Raw genomic sequence first — 13,621 nt, 5'->3', positions numbered from 1 at the left:
GGTAATTTCTTATTGGTAAAATGCTTCAACACTGGCGATCATTTGTTTGTTTGACAGTACAAAGAGAGAACATTGAGATTTAGTTGCCAAAGCAGAAAATACATTATAACATAAGTAAAATCAAGTCAAATAAAGTTCTTTTCCCAATACACATTGTTCCAAAGCAACTTTACAGAAAATCAGCTGTAATAATCTGTAATATCTCAAAAAACTTGATTAACCAACACTCCTGGAAACATAATAAGCCATATGATTGGAAAAAATTGGACTTTCTTTAACTTAGAATTATTTAAAATGTCACTACTTAGTCCCGCTATCCACAAATTTGGACACTATTTGGAAACTATTTGCTCTTAAACTTTTTTATTAGGGTCTAATTGTTACAGATCAAAAAAGGTAAACGAAAAATGCACACAGCAGTCATGCTCTGGTCTCAGGAGGCAAAAACAGTAATTCCCATCCCTTTCTTTAGACGTTTCATTGGCTGTCTTACTCAGGTCTGACTATATTGTATGTGTTGTTATCAGCAGCTCAGTGTTCTGCAAGTGTCTTGTCCAACCCACCTTGGGGGTTACACAGCATCTTCATCGAGAGCTCTTGGCCTGATCTGCCAGCTGCCAGCAGGGCAAGTCATGAAGATGCTCAAATAAGTTTCTATTCTGGGCATCTTGCAGGCTGTTTATAGCTGGATGTAGTCTATTTCCATCATACTTTTACACTCTTCTTTCTAGTTCTGAGTGGGGAAAGTGGGAAAAGGGTTTTTGCAAAAAAGGCGCTGAAATGCTTAAAGAATTGATGGAGCTTGTAGAGCGTGAGGTTTAAAAATAGTGATATTAAGAATGATTGTTGCCTTTACTACATTTTTCTAATTGGAGCTCTAGAATGTTGAACAGTGGGTAATTTAGGCAAGCTGTTTGGCTCGAAATATATGCACGCGCACACATTTTGGAGCATCATAGCTCATTACACTATCCGAAATAGCTTTTCGTTTCTTAATAAAAAGTGAAGTGTAGTTTTTTCAATGTTAAAATGGGTAATTCTCATGAAAACGAGCTTGAACCAAGGCAGTGAGGATTTCTATATAAAAGTCAATATGAGAGTTAAACATAGTAGATACTGGATAGGCTACATCTTGCATGTAAAGATTACAGTGATTTGTTTTATTTTAGATTTTAAGAAATCTCTGCTTAATTTCTCATTACTGCAAAATGTCCAACTTTAAAATTAGGACTATTAAATGTATAAAATAGATGATTTCAATTATGTAGTATGTATCTTTAACTACATGTTGTCATATACAAATCCAGTCAGGATGTAATTCGATGTTAATTCAATAATTGTTCTGATGGATTCCACATTTCACTGTATTACAGCAATATTGACATACCTATACAATTTCTCTCTTCTGTCTGACCAATAGGCCTCCTGAAATAGTGGTTTTGCAAGGTATTTTCATCAATAATGTGAGGATGAAATTGAGCCTGTGCTTACATTCCAAACTTTGTGATGTGAAAGGTAACGAGGAAAACTGTTATATGTGCACATTATAAAAGTGATTTTACGAGTACTAGCAATCCATCACCAGTGGATACATTTACTTTCGTACAACTGAATTACCAGTCTTGGCACTAAAATTGAGTTTTCCCTCTGTGTATGGAGAAGTCAGAACTCTATGTAAAGACGGAAGTTCATTTAGAGTTTACTGTTAATCAGGACGCTCCCACAGGCTTGTGACTTCTGAGTAGATTCATAACACGCAAGCAGAGGTTAAAACGTAAATGTCCTTCCACTCTCTATGACCTGGCGTCACATTTATGATCCACTGCGGTTCCCACTCAGCCCATCTCTATACATTGTTAATACATGGCTATTTCCTGCTCTCATATCTGTGTCGCCTTTGTTTAGGGTTCCTCGAAGAGAACCAACCAGCGCTGATTTGATGTTTGATTGGAACAGATTATCTCATCACCACAGCAGCATCCATGTCCTAATAACAAGTGGTCGACTGATATAGATATATAGAGAACAGGATTGCTGATATAAATGCTAATAAACATACAATGTATGCATGCAATATAAGTTAATACTTCTATTAGGCTATATCCATATCAATCTGGATACATTTGAATTGCGTTTTCAAAACATTCTCCGTCCACCCTGGTGTTTTCAAGTGTTTTCCATAAGTTTCTCGTCCATACTGAAATGTATGAAAACTATTAAATCCCCTCACTGTGCATGCTAAAAATGTCCATTCCATGTACAGTTTGAAACGCAATTGTCCTCATGTCGCTGGACAGCATTTCTGAGTCAATTTCCCGTCGCCTTTGATAAAATGCATTGTGAAGGTTGTACGAAGTAACATTTAAACAATACTATCAAAGTGAATATCAGGCACAACAATGCCGCTACAACACAGGCCACCATCTTGATTGTTTTGGGTTGAATTGATCACATGACTGCGTCAAATGACAACAAATACATCACCGTTTTCAGATATCTATATCTCCATACTAGAATGCGAAGATGGTGTTTTTATAGTTATCCACTTGGGAGAGCGTTTTCGCAAAGCTCTGCTTTCGTTGTCAAAAACACAGTTTCAGTGTGGCCGGATTATGTAACATAAACGTATTAGTGTGGATGTTGCCTTCATCGCCCATGTGAACACCGTTATCGGCTGATGCCGATAATCGCAAAATGGCCCTACTCATAACACTAGATGATAACTCTCATTCTAATGATTCATCTCAGAGCTGATTGGTTTGGTTCATGGCTTAGAACTCTTGTGAAGAATTTTATGAAATCCCTATGGAGAAAATGCATAATAAAAATACTTCTGAAACAAAGATGGCTGAAAAAGTGGGCAGGCACTGTTATGCTCTATTTCCACAGAATAGGAGCACACGTCAATCACAAAGTTCTGCACATTTCCCTGAAAATGCTAATTTCTTAAATATTTTGGCTGATTTGGTTATGTTTTCAGCTGCCAATAGGAGTATAGTGCTCTCAGCTCCCTAAAACACATTTAGGCTACATCTTTAAATGCATCCAAATCCATAAATCATCTGTTGACATTTTTGTACCTTTTACATCCTTAAAAGTTTGATTGAGAAGGCACTGTGTATTTCTTTAATTCCAGACTAGCTTTAGATTTGCTGGGTTATTTTTTTTAATAAAAAAAGGCCCTCTTGTGCCCAGCGGCAATGTTTTATTAAGCACTGCAGCGATTAGCCTACTTTTAAACCTGTGATTATAGAGCTGTCGTTTAGGGCTGTGCTCCTGTGGTGTTATCTGCCTATGATGTCACGTGTTTTGCATTTCTGCATGCTTACCTCATCTGTGCCTCATTGTTTGTCCAACATCTCTGTCACAGACTCGTGAATAAACTCTCACTGGGTCTCTGCGGAGTAAACCAGTTACTACATCCACCACAGTGAATGAGAACCATTTTGTGTGTCTGTCATTTAACACTAGACAAAGAACAGTGTTGTACTGATTTCATAAATAGAAATGACTAATTGGGAGACAGAATGTGGGTGGGGAAGTTTCTGATAAACGAAATAAAGGCTTGTTTGATCATTTGCCAGTATCACACATTTATCTCTTTATTTGCCTGGAATACAAAGTAATTGATTAAAAGACAGCACCATTTTTAGAAGACCCTTTTGCCACCCTTCCTGTGACTTTTCTGTTGTAGAGGAGGATTGTTATTGGTAAAAAATGTATGAATGTATGTAATAATGTATGAATCAAAACTGTCTATGATTGAAATATCATCTCTCAGACAGGGTGTGATATGACTTTGGGCAGCTCAGAAAGACAGCGCTACAGAAGTCAGAGAAGGCAGAAAACAAATCTCTACCTCTCTCGCTCTTTCTCTCTGCAGCCCGGTTCTTCCTCTTACTGTTCGTATTGGGTTGACATTCCTTTGGCTTGATATCTCCCACTTTATCTCTCTCTGTCATCTCTCTGTCATTCTCTATCTGTGCAGTGTGTGTGTTTTATAAGGTTGTTTTCACACAGTGTTTTGCTGTTTGTCTCTTATGTAAACCCAGGTGTAATTATATTTTCGACTCTTCTGCGTTAGTCTGGCCTCGCATCTGATTTGGGACACCTAGGAAATGCCTCTGCTAAAATCACAGAGTTTAATATAGTTAATAGGCTTTAAGAGTCTCCTTTCTGCTTTCTCTTTTAAACACCAATTTCTTGTTAAATTAAGATAAATAGTTAAATAGAAAATGATGTTGTCTTGCAGATCCTTCTATCGTCAGTAGGCTGGAAAAGACTAGGTGACTAGGACTGGGTAAAAATATAGATTTTCTAATGCATCACAATCTTCATTTAAAAACTTTCTCAATATCGATTCTTAAATCCCAAGATCTAACGTTTACTATTAGTGCTATTTACTAACACTCGTGATTGAGTTGTATATTTGTGATTTTTAATATGTTGGCAAGCTCAGCATCCTTACAATGCTTGTTGAGAGTAAATGTTTGGTTTGACTTGTAATGTGTGTCCAAAGACTAGATCCACGCAATGAATCTATCATTAACTAACCTCTTTTAATACTATTTCTGTTATTTACAGTCAATTGTTAATCAAAAACAGTAAAACAAAGATTTAACTCTAATCACGAATAGCACAGATGAGTGTATGAGCAATTAGATTCCTCTCTCGTTAACATGTGCTTATTTACAGATGCTCTTTACAGAACTGTCGATTTTCATAGAGAGTACAGATTTTTAGCACCTGTTCTACAAATAGATGTAAATATTTGTAAATGGATAAATTGTGCATTAAACAATAAAGAATTTCTAAAATATATGCATCAGAGTGTTTTATATTTATTGATTGAATAAATTCATTTGTACATTTTTAAAAAGCACCAAAATGATCAAATAAAATGTGCAAAATGCCTTCGAATGTCCCCTGTATAATTACTATACCAGAATTAGCTGGGAGAGAATTTCTTTAATATGTAAAAAAAATAGACATTATTACTGAAATATACCTATATGAATTAATACTGAATCAAATTGAATTGAGTCGAATCGAGAGCTTGTGAATTGGAATCGGTAAATCTGTATTAATATCCAGCCGTACACTTGACAGTTGTGAGATGTCATTGTCCCTATGCAAATAACTATGGTTTTACTATAGTAACTGTTTTGTTGAATATTTTGTTGATTTTATATTAATTTAATACACAGATTAAAAAAATAAAATATATATTTAAATCAGTTTCATTTGATAACAGCTGTAATGAATGTTTAGGCTTCTGTTTCTACATAAATATCATAGTTTGTTTGATAGGAACAATAGTTTCAACATGATGAGCAGCTGTCCATGATTTTACCATGGTATTACTAAATCCTGCAGATAAACTATGTTTACAATGCAAGAACTAAGGTAAACTATAGTATCAAAGGAAGATATTAACTATTATTTTAGATAAGATTGCAAAACCATAGAACATTTTTATATAAACTTCCTCTGTTAGCTTTAATAGTATCAGATTGCTCAGCATATAGACCAGATTGTGCAGTAAACATACCTGTACTGCACATTTCATAGCTTGATACACTCGCATCTGGGTTAAAAATACATCTGGGTGAAAAATGTGAAGTATAATCGTGTTTTGGAAATTTGCCCTCTGTCTCCACGGGCGAAGTGTCCTGCTGACGAGGGGCTAACGCAGGCCCCTGAACACACAGCTCTGTTAATCCAGGCCAGAGACCTGTTGAACACGCTTGGGATCAGCTTCCATCAGAGGTGAAAGGTGCTCATGTAGGAATGCGCTTTCTGTGCTTAACTGCATTTTTAAACCAACTTAAGGCCCTCCTGACCTTTCAACCTCATACATATGTTTAAATTAGCTGAATCTTAAAGGGACCATATTCTACACTAATGGAGCATTTAAGTGCACTTATAATGGTAGTCACCATTACTTGCACATAAAACTATATTTAGTGTAACATGACCAATTTCGTTGCCCTCTCTGGCACTTATTATACTCTGTTTATGCTGCTGTACCTTTTAAGACTTCTATATGTAAATTACATCTGTTATAATTGATCGGCATCTGCACACCTGTGTAAAGGATGATGATAAATCATGTCTGCTTAAGAATGTCTGTAAAATGCTTAATATTCAAATGGTTCTGGTGGAATTGGTTTAAATTGATTACCATAGCAGACAACTAAAGCCTGCTTGTGTCTAACAAGCAATTGGCTCGACACTTGTTTCTCTGTAAACACATCATATGGAGTTTTGTATTCCTTGCCGCAGTTGCCTTGGGCTTGCTCAGTGGGGTTCTAAATACAATTCATATATAATTATTTTTATACACAATTTACAATAATATTTAATCAAATACACAATGATGGCTCTTAAGGCTTTATAGATATTACAGTTTAATTGTCTGTTAAAGCATAATTTTCTATGAAGCTGCTTTGGAATCATGTGTGTTGTGAAAAGCACCATACAAATAAAAATCACTTGACTGTACAGAGATTGATAAACCAAGCTGTTTCCACATCAGTACACTGGACTAAGGAACAGAGCTGGGCTTTTAGAAGGCTAATAGTCCTCAAAGAGAGACAAATGACCCTACAGTTGTGACCTTAAGTGTCGTTCTTATATGGCTGTTCTTGTATTCCGCGTACATGTACATAGTTTAAACTTTAATGCATTTGTTGACACTGTCCTATCTTAACTATCCGAGCTGGTACATGGAAATTGTTTGTTAAAAATGGTGTCTGGTGAGAAGATTAGCCTGTTTGTTTGTTTTTGTTTTTTGGGGTGTGATTTAGGAGGCAGCAGCTGTCCCATGTGTTTTGAGTTACCCAGGGAATGATCATCAGGTCAGCTCACCGAGTGCTTGACTGAAATTCCCCACTGACATGCTATTTATTTATTTTTTGTTTGAAAATGAAATGAAAATTTGCATGAAGGATCTATTAGTATTTTTTAGCCATTTCTTATGGACACTGACTGATTGCATCCTTTGTTTTAAAAGGGTAGTTCACCCTAAAATGAAAATTCTGCCATCACTTACAGCCTCAGTCACCATTCATTTTCAATACATATTTTTTCTAAACAATGGGAGTGATTGTCTAAAATCTCCTTTTTGTGTTCCATGGAAGAAAGTCATACAGGTTCAGAATGACACAAAGGATGGTAAATTAGGACAGAATATTTTTTGTATACTAGTAAACCCATACAGCCGGTTGTTTATCAAATATGAAGTTTCCACCTCTGTCAAATCGTAATGTGATAGTTCACCCTAAATTGGAGTGAAACGTTCACAGAGAGACCAATTCTTTCTCGACGTGTCAGGTATCAGGATTTTCGGGAATTTTGAAAATTCTGTCTCTGATATTCGCCCAGTTGCCCCGCACATGTTTTGCCATGCTGAATGAAGTGACAGTTGACATATTTATGTTCCTCAGCAGACAAGAGCATGATGATATCAGTCTGGATAGAGGGAAAACGTTAGAGGTTTGACTGCTTTGGAATTCCTGAAATTCATGCGGATAAGAGATGAAAGACTGGATTCCGCCCCATTAACTGATTTATGAGCCCCACGGTATGGTCCAGGGTATAAGACCTGCTCCTTATGTGTGTGTGTCCACATGTGTATGATGATAGAGCTGGGATGAGTTTTCTCCAGGATGGGATAGAGTTCCAAGGTCAAAGGTGTGACGCTGGGGGGCAAACGGTCAGCTGTAGCATTCATATGTCTCCGTTTCATTGGCAAACCCTCATACTGAGCTTCAAAGACATTCTTGTGTGATGTCGAGTGTGTCTTGCTTTCCGAGCTGTCTTCCTGTGTCTGTGTTCAATGTAAATTTATTAGATGTTGTGAAGTTGTAATGTATGAAGCAAGAACACGACTATAAAACTGATAGTTCCTGCTCTAAAATCTGATTAGATGATGAGCTGCATTCATAGTCAATGGAAAATAGCCAATATACCTGTGACCGCATATCAGTTAATCATATCATATATTAATGCATCTAGTTGCTAAGAAACTATAAAGTCTGAAACGTACCAAACGTAAATGTGTAAATGCAGATGCTTCTAACTACGCAAGCTTGAGTTTGTGTGTAGTTGCATTCCAAAATGTGTCAGATAGCACAAAGCAAGTACTAGTGGTGCACCGATCAGGAAATTTGAGGCAGATACGATATCTGATTTATTTATTTTTTTAACACTAAGATCAGCCGATACAGTTTAAATATTTTTTTTAATTGTATGTGCCATTTGCCACATTTTTGCAAGTTATATTGTGCAGTTATACGTTTATGCCCCACACAGTTAAATTACGGTAACATTTTACAAATAGGTTAAATTTGTTAACATTATTTAACTACATTAATGTAGTTAACATGAACTAATGAACTTGATGTTTGTTACAAGATATACTCTGTGTTTGCCATTAATTACCTAGACTGTAATGTGTGTGTGTGTGCTGAAATTGCACGTTCATTTCGAAAATGCTCAGGCTAATGCATGCCTGAACGGTCAAATACATTTCAAAATGCCAGTCTTGGTGAGGTATTCATGTAAACACGGAGAATTATGTCTGTTGTGATTGTAAACAGCAGAGTAAAAAGTGGATTTGTATTAAAATGTCAGACTTGTAAGTATAAATATAAGCTAACAGACCTGCTGCCATCTAGTGTAGTGTGTTATCATAATAATCATACAACCATAACAAGAAAACACTCACTGCTCTTGACTGAATAACTTTAGTAGCTTTGAAAAGTATTAATGTATTATAATCGTACAGTGAAGACCAGTAGTAGTTTTATGTTGCATTTCATTCTGAATGTTGACTTGAATACGTGATAGCCTACTGCTGTTAAAAAAGCACTGCATTTTCTTAATTTGTATTTTTTGTTCTATTATTTTTAATCTATTTCTATTCATTGCTGTTTTTATTGTTATTTTATTACTGATTGTTTACTAGTCTGGAATAATTATGAACTTAAAACCATTCTTCTATAATTAACATATTAGTTAGTGTTATTATTTGTTGTGTTTTTGAAGCTGGTATTGAGAATCGTCAAATTTCACTACAGACTACTGATATTTTGGTATTGTGATAATGTATAGCCTTTATTGTACATGATAGATCTTGCTGGAATAACATCTGTCCATAGAAGTGTGAGCATCCCTGCTTTAAATGATGATGATGGAGGCTTTTCTTTATTTGACTACCATACGTGACATAATATAATTATCATATAGCAATATCCTCCTACCCAGTGCAGTTTACATTTCTGTCGCAGATAATTTAGTTGATTGCATAGGTACACTATTGGGTTGGGCATCAGTCATAATTTTAGAAAGATTGTGTGAATAGTGGTGGTGTAGTGGTCTAAACTACATAACTAGTAATCAGAAGGACACTGGTTCGATCCCCACAGCCATCACCATTGTGTCCTTGAGCAAGGCACTTAACTCCAGGTTGCTCTGGGGGTATTGTCCCTGTAATAAGGGCTCTGTAAGTCGCTTTGGATAAAAGCATCTGCCAATTGCATAAATGTAAATGTACAACATATAGTTTGACATGTTACTTGAGCATGTAACTTAAATGTACTTTTTTTCTCTCAAGTAACTTTTATTTACTCCTACAAGTGAATGACCAAAAAGCACATGACAATGCTTAAAGGTGGGGTATGTGATTTTCTTTTTTGACCATTTTTTCAAAATAACTTGAAATCCTATTCCTAACCCACTTACTGGCTGTAAATTAGAAGCACTGAAATGAAAATTAAGCAATTTAATCATCTGTGGAACGGGCAGGACTCGAAAAACTCCAGCCGATCATTTTCAAGACCATCTAGAATCATTGGACAGAAAATGTGTCAATCAAACGGTCGTACCATGCCCCCTCCCCCACCACCCTGGCGTGCGTGTCCGTTAGTCATCAGCTGCTTTCAGATGGAGCGGCATTTACTACACAGAGCTGTAGTTCATCACTGACAAGCTGGGCAATTTGCCCTTCATTATCACGGCCCAGCTTGTTAGTGAACTACGGCTCTGTGTAGTATACGCTGCTCCATCTGAAAGCAGCTGATGGCGATTTACTAATCAATGAATGCACTTTATGTTATGTGCTTTACTGACCGAGATGCGCATAACAATCTCATCTGATAACGTTATATCGGTCAGCCCTATATTTAGCCATAAACTTCGGTGACAACCAGGACGTCCAATATATTTTTATATATTTTATATTTATACAATATATATTTACATTTCAAAAACATCAATTTTCTAACAATACTAATGATTTATGTGACTGTTGAATGTTAATAATATCTGGTGCAACTTAACGCTGAATGTTGTGCCATGTTGGCGGTCTTAGCAGGTAAATGGTGGCGTCATGCAGAAACTCCAACCTATGCTAGCCTGGCTCGCTCTCGCGCATCTGAGTTTTCGCTCGTGCATGATTGCGCGTCCATGTTTTTCGAATGGGTGGAGTCAGGGCCAGCGTTGGAGGAGAGAAGGTAGGACCTTATGAGTTGTGTATTTTCAAAATCTGCCGGCCGTTTTGCAAATCACATACCCCACCTTTAATGTCAAGCTCTGGCTCAAATGTACGCTCTAATCGATTTTGTGTTTTGACCATTTACGAACTGTGTTAAACTCTGTTTCGTTTATGCTTTGTGGGTGTGACTTTTTTACTGTGTCATCACCATTCATATCTTTACAACCAATGTGTTTATGATTAAATTACTACTAGAGCACAACATTGTTTACAAGAATGCAAAGTTCTTCATAGATCTAGCCTCTTAATTTAGCTGTCAGAATGCACCAGATTGATGCTTTTAACTTTAAAATGTACTACATTTTCTTACAGGGGAGCAAGACCTTGTTGGGTATGTTATTAGGACCATAGTGTTCCTAATAAAGTGCTCATGGAGGGTATTTATAGCAACTTGACTGAATAATAGCACATCCAGTGTAATGCCACAGACTTTTAAAGGGGACTCTATCGCTCCCTTGAGGACTGAGAGTTGTTACCTCTTCGGCATCGCAAGAACACTTCCTAGTATAAATGTTCAGCTGGACCGTGTGTTTCACAAGCACTTAATGAAATGTCAGTTACTTGATATTAACTACTTCTACAACGGATGTATAAAAACAATATTGATGTTGGTTGATTACTGATTGAAAAATATTAATAATTTGTTTATTAAAATAAAAAATATTTTATTCCATTTTATTACATGGCATGCTTTATAACACCCCTTAAGTATGGTAAAATCACTGTAATGGTCTGCCTCTCATGGTTTATTGATTTATTGACTTTTTTGAGTTGTGTTACAAATCAAATCATACGGAAGTTGGTACACACAAATAATAACATTGGAGCTCGACAGGAAATTGTCCTTTTGTGTTTTGCGGAAACACATGGTGACTCTCCTAACACCCATTGTTCTTGTTGCCATGGCGTTTGTTCTCCTGATGTTTGTAGCCACACCTCTTGTGCACACTCACTGATTTCTGTCAAAAACGAAAAATTCCTTTTCTACATTTTGTCATATTTATAATTATAAGAGATTGCTTTTGTTTCCTAAAGACAACATTAAATCAATTTGTTTTTCCTCTTAATAAATGTTTTTTGTTAATTTTTGTCAACTTTCATAAAAAAAAAGTTATTTCTCAGCCTGTCGAACAATTTTTCTGCTGACTTAACCAAGGCAGTGTTTGCGGGGAAATTTGTAATCAATAATATCATGGCCTAAGATTTCAAAATTCAGTCAGATTCTGATGCATACAGACAGATTCTGCTGTACATTGTTCCTGCTTTAATATTTTCTGAAATGTCACACAAAAACTAAATTTCACATTATATTTATTGATATGTTGGCTTACTTGCCATTTATTATTACGATTAGTCAATTATGAAATCCGCTTGTGTCCTCTGTCAGTTTTCCAGATTTGTCAGGTTGTCATCTTACTGTTGTGTTCATCCCAGTGTTTCCGAAGGGGCCTTTGTCTCGACACTAAAGGTCCTGAAAGCTCATATGCAAGACTGCGTTTTTCAGTGAGATATAAGCAGACTGGTGTGGTCTGGTGTGGTGTGTCCGGAAACATAGTATAGTGTGATTGATTTATTTTCCAGTGGTGTGGCATTATGTCTCATCTAGACAAGGAGTATAAAACCCTCTTGATGCTCATATTGCTGTAGTATAATCGGATAATATCAGTGAATGCTGATACGCCTGCTTCTCTATTATACAAATACAAAGGCCTCTTTAAGCACATCTTCAGTGTTGTCCTAAGGCTGCTGTCCTCTCGTCCCAGATACGTCCTGCTTGGCCAGCTCAAATATCAGCCTCTGCTGCAGGTTGCGAGTCTAATGTTGCCACACAGAGCTGCTCATTATGTCACACTACAGAGATGGTACAGATGTAGCCTCTCGCTAGATTTAATCACAAAACCACAGTTTGGGAATATATGAACTTTGGCGGCAGGGTGAATGTGAATTCAAATGATCTTAGATGTTCTTGAAAACTGCAGATAGGATGATAAAGAATAAAATAGAAAAAAATAACATGCACTGATTGCCTTTTTTTTTTCTCGTATTCTGTTGTTTTCTTTCAGGACTTAGAATTCCATGGCGTGATGCGATTTTACTTCCAGGACCGGGTGGCGGGAAACTTTGCCACAAAGTGCATCCGAGTGTCCAGCACGGCCACCACGCAAGATGTGATTGAGACATTGGCGGAGAAATTTAGACCTGACATGAGGATGCTGTCATCTCCAAAATACTCCCTCTACGAAGTCCACGTCAGCGGCGGTGAGTGGTCGTAATTGCTGAATAAAGGAGTGGAATATTTTCAAAGGAAAACAAAAACTCCATTAAAACGCCATTTCATGAGATTGTACAATTGGTCAATTTTGCAGCAAAAAGTTGAAGAATTAGGCTGAAAACATGCTTCACAAGATAATTTAGAATTTGGAGGAATTGATTTAGAAATGATGTACACATTTGTTCTGTGTCTCATGAAGGAAGCCCATTAAATGGATTGTATTTGCCTCATTTTCGTTAACGTCAAATTAAATAATAAAAAAAGAGAAATTCTGACTGGAATGTTTTTTTCTCTCTGACAGAAGAGAGGAAACTGGACCTGGATGAGAAGCCATTGGTCGTGCAGCTGAACTGGAACAAAGATGACAGAGAGGGGCGCTTTGTACTCAAGAACGAGAACGACATTATGCCCAAGGTGAAGAAATGTCAAAAAAGCACAGACAGTTAAAAAACACAAACAAGCCCTGCCCAAACTCACAGAGGCCAATTCTGTGGTCAACTTTCTTTTGGATGCTGGAGCTGTTCTTTGCTGATGTCTGTGTTGTTTTTCCTGTTGGTCTTGGTTACATTGGATCTGTTTTTTTAGTTCCCTGCTGTTCAGAGAGGCCCTGAAACCATCCTCTCCACAAGCTGGCCCGTTCCCGTCAGTTAAACCCTCTCAGGACATACAAACACAGGCACCAGCACACACTTCATTTCCTCACTTAACTGGATCAGATCAATTTTTCTCTCTCTCTTTCCACATCAGTGGTGCTTAGTGTTGTGTGCAGCAGGGGTCCCTAAAGAGACATA

General features: G+C 36.9%; 1 protein-coding gene across 16 annotated transcripts in view; it reads left to right on the top strand.

Annotated features, from left to right (window-relative positions):
• Positions 1 to 13,621, top strand: part of LOC127621668 (afadin-like) — a 161,683-nt gene that overhangs the window by 63,317 nt on the left and 84,745 nt on the right. For 9 of the 16 annotated variants that reach the window (XM_052095359.1, XM_052095368.1, XM_052095365.1 and 6 more), the window contains exons 2-3: positions 12,622 to 12,817; positions 13,132 to 13,244. In XM_052095359.1, the coding sequence (XP_051951319.1) occupies positions 12,622 to 12,817; positions 13,132 to 13,244 (309 nt within the window). The remainder of the gene's footprint in view (positions 1 to 12,621; positions 12,818 to 13,131; positions 13,245 to 13,621) is intronic. The other 7 variants (XM_052095360.1, XM_052095363.1, XM_052095362.1 and 4 more) reach the window with 1 other exon arrangement.

Source organism: Xyrauchen texanus, chromosome 28 (genome assembly GCF_025860055.1).
Source record: "Xyrauchen texanus isolate HMW12.3.18 chromosome 28, RBS_HiC_50CHRs, whole genome shotgun sequence".
NCBI classification, from domain to species: Eukaryota; Metazoa; Chordata; class Actinopteri; order Cypriniformes; family Catostomidae; genus Xyrauchen; species Xyrauchen texanus.
Note: the sequence above shows the minus strand (reverse complement) of the source record. Positions and strands in the feature narration are given on the sequence as shown.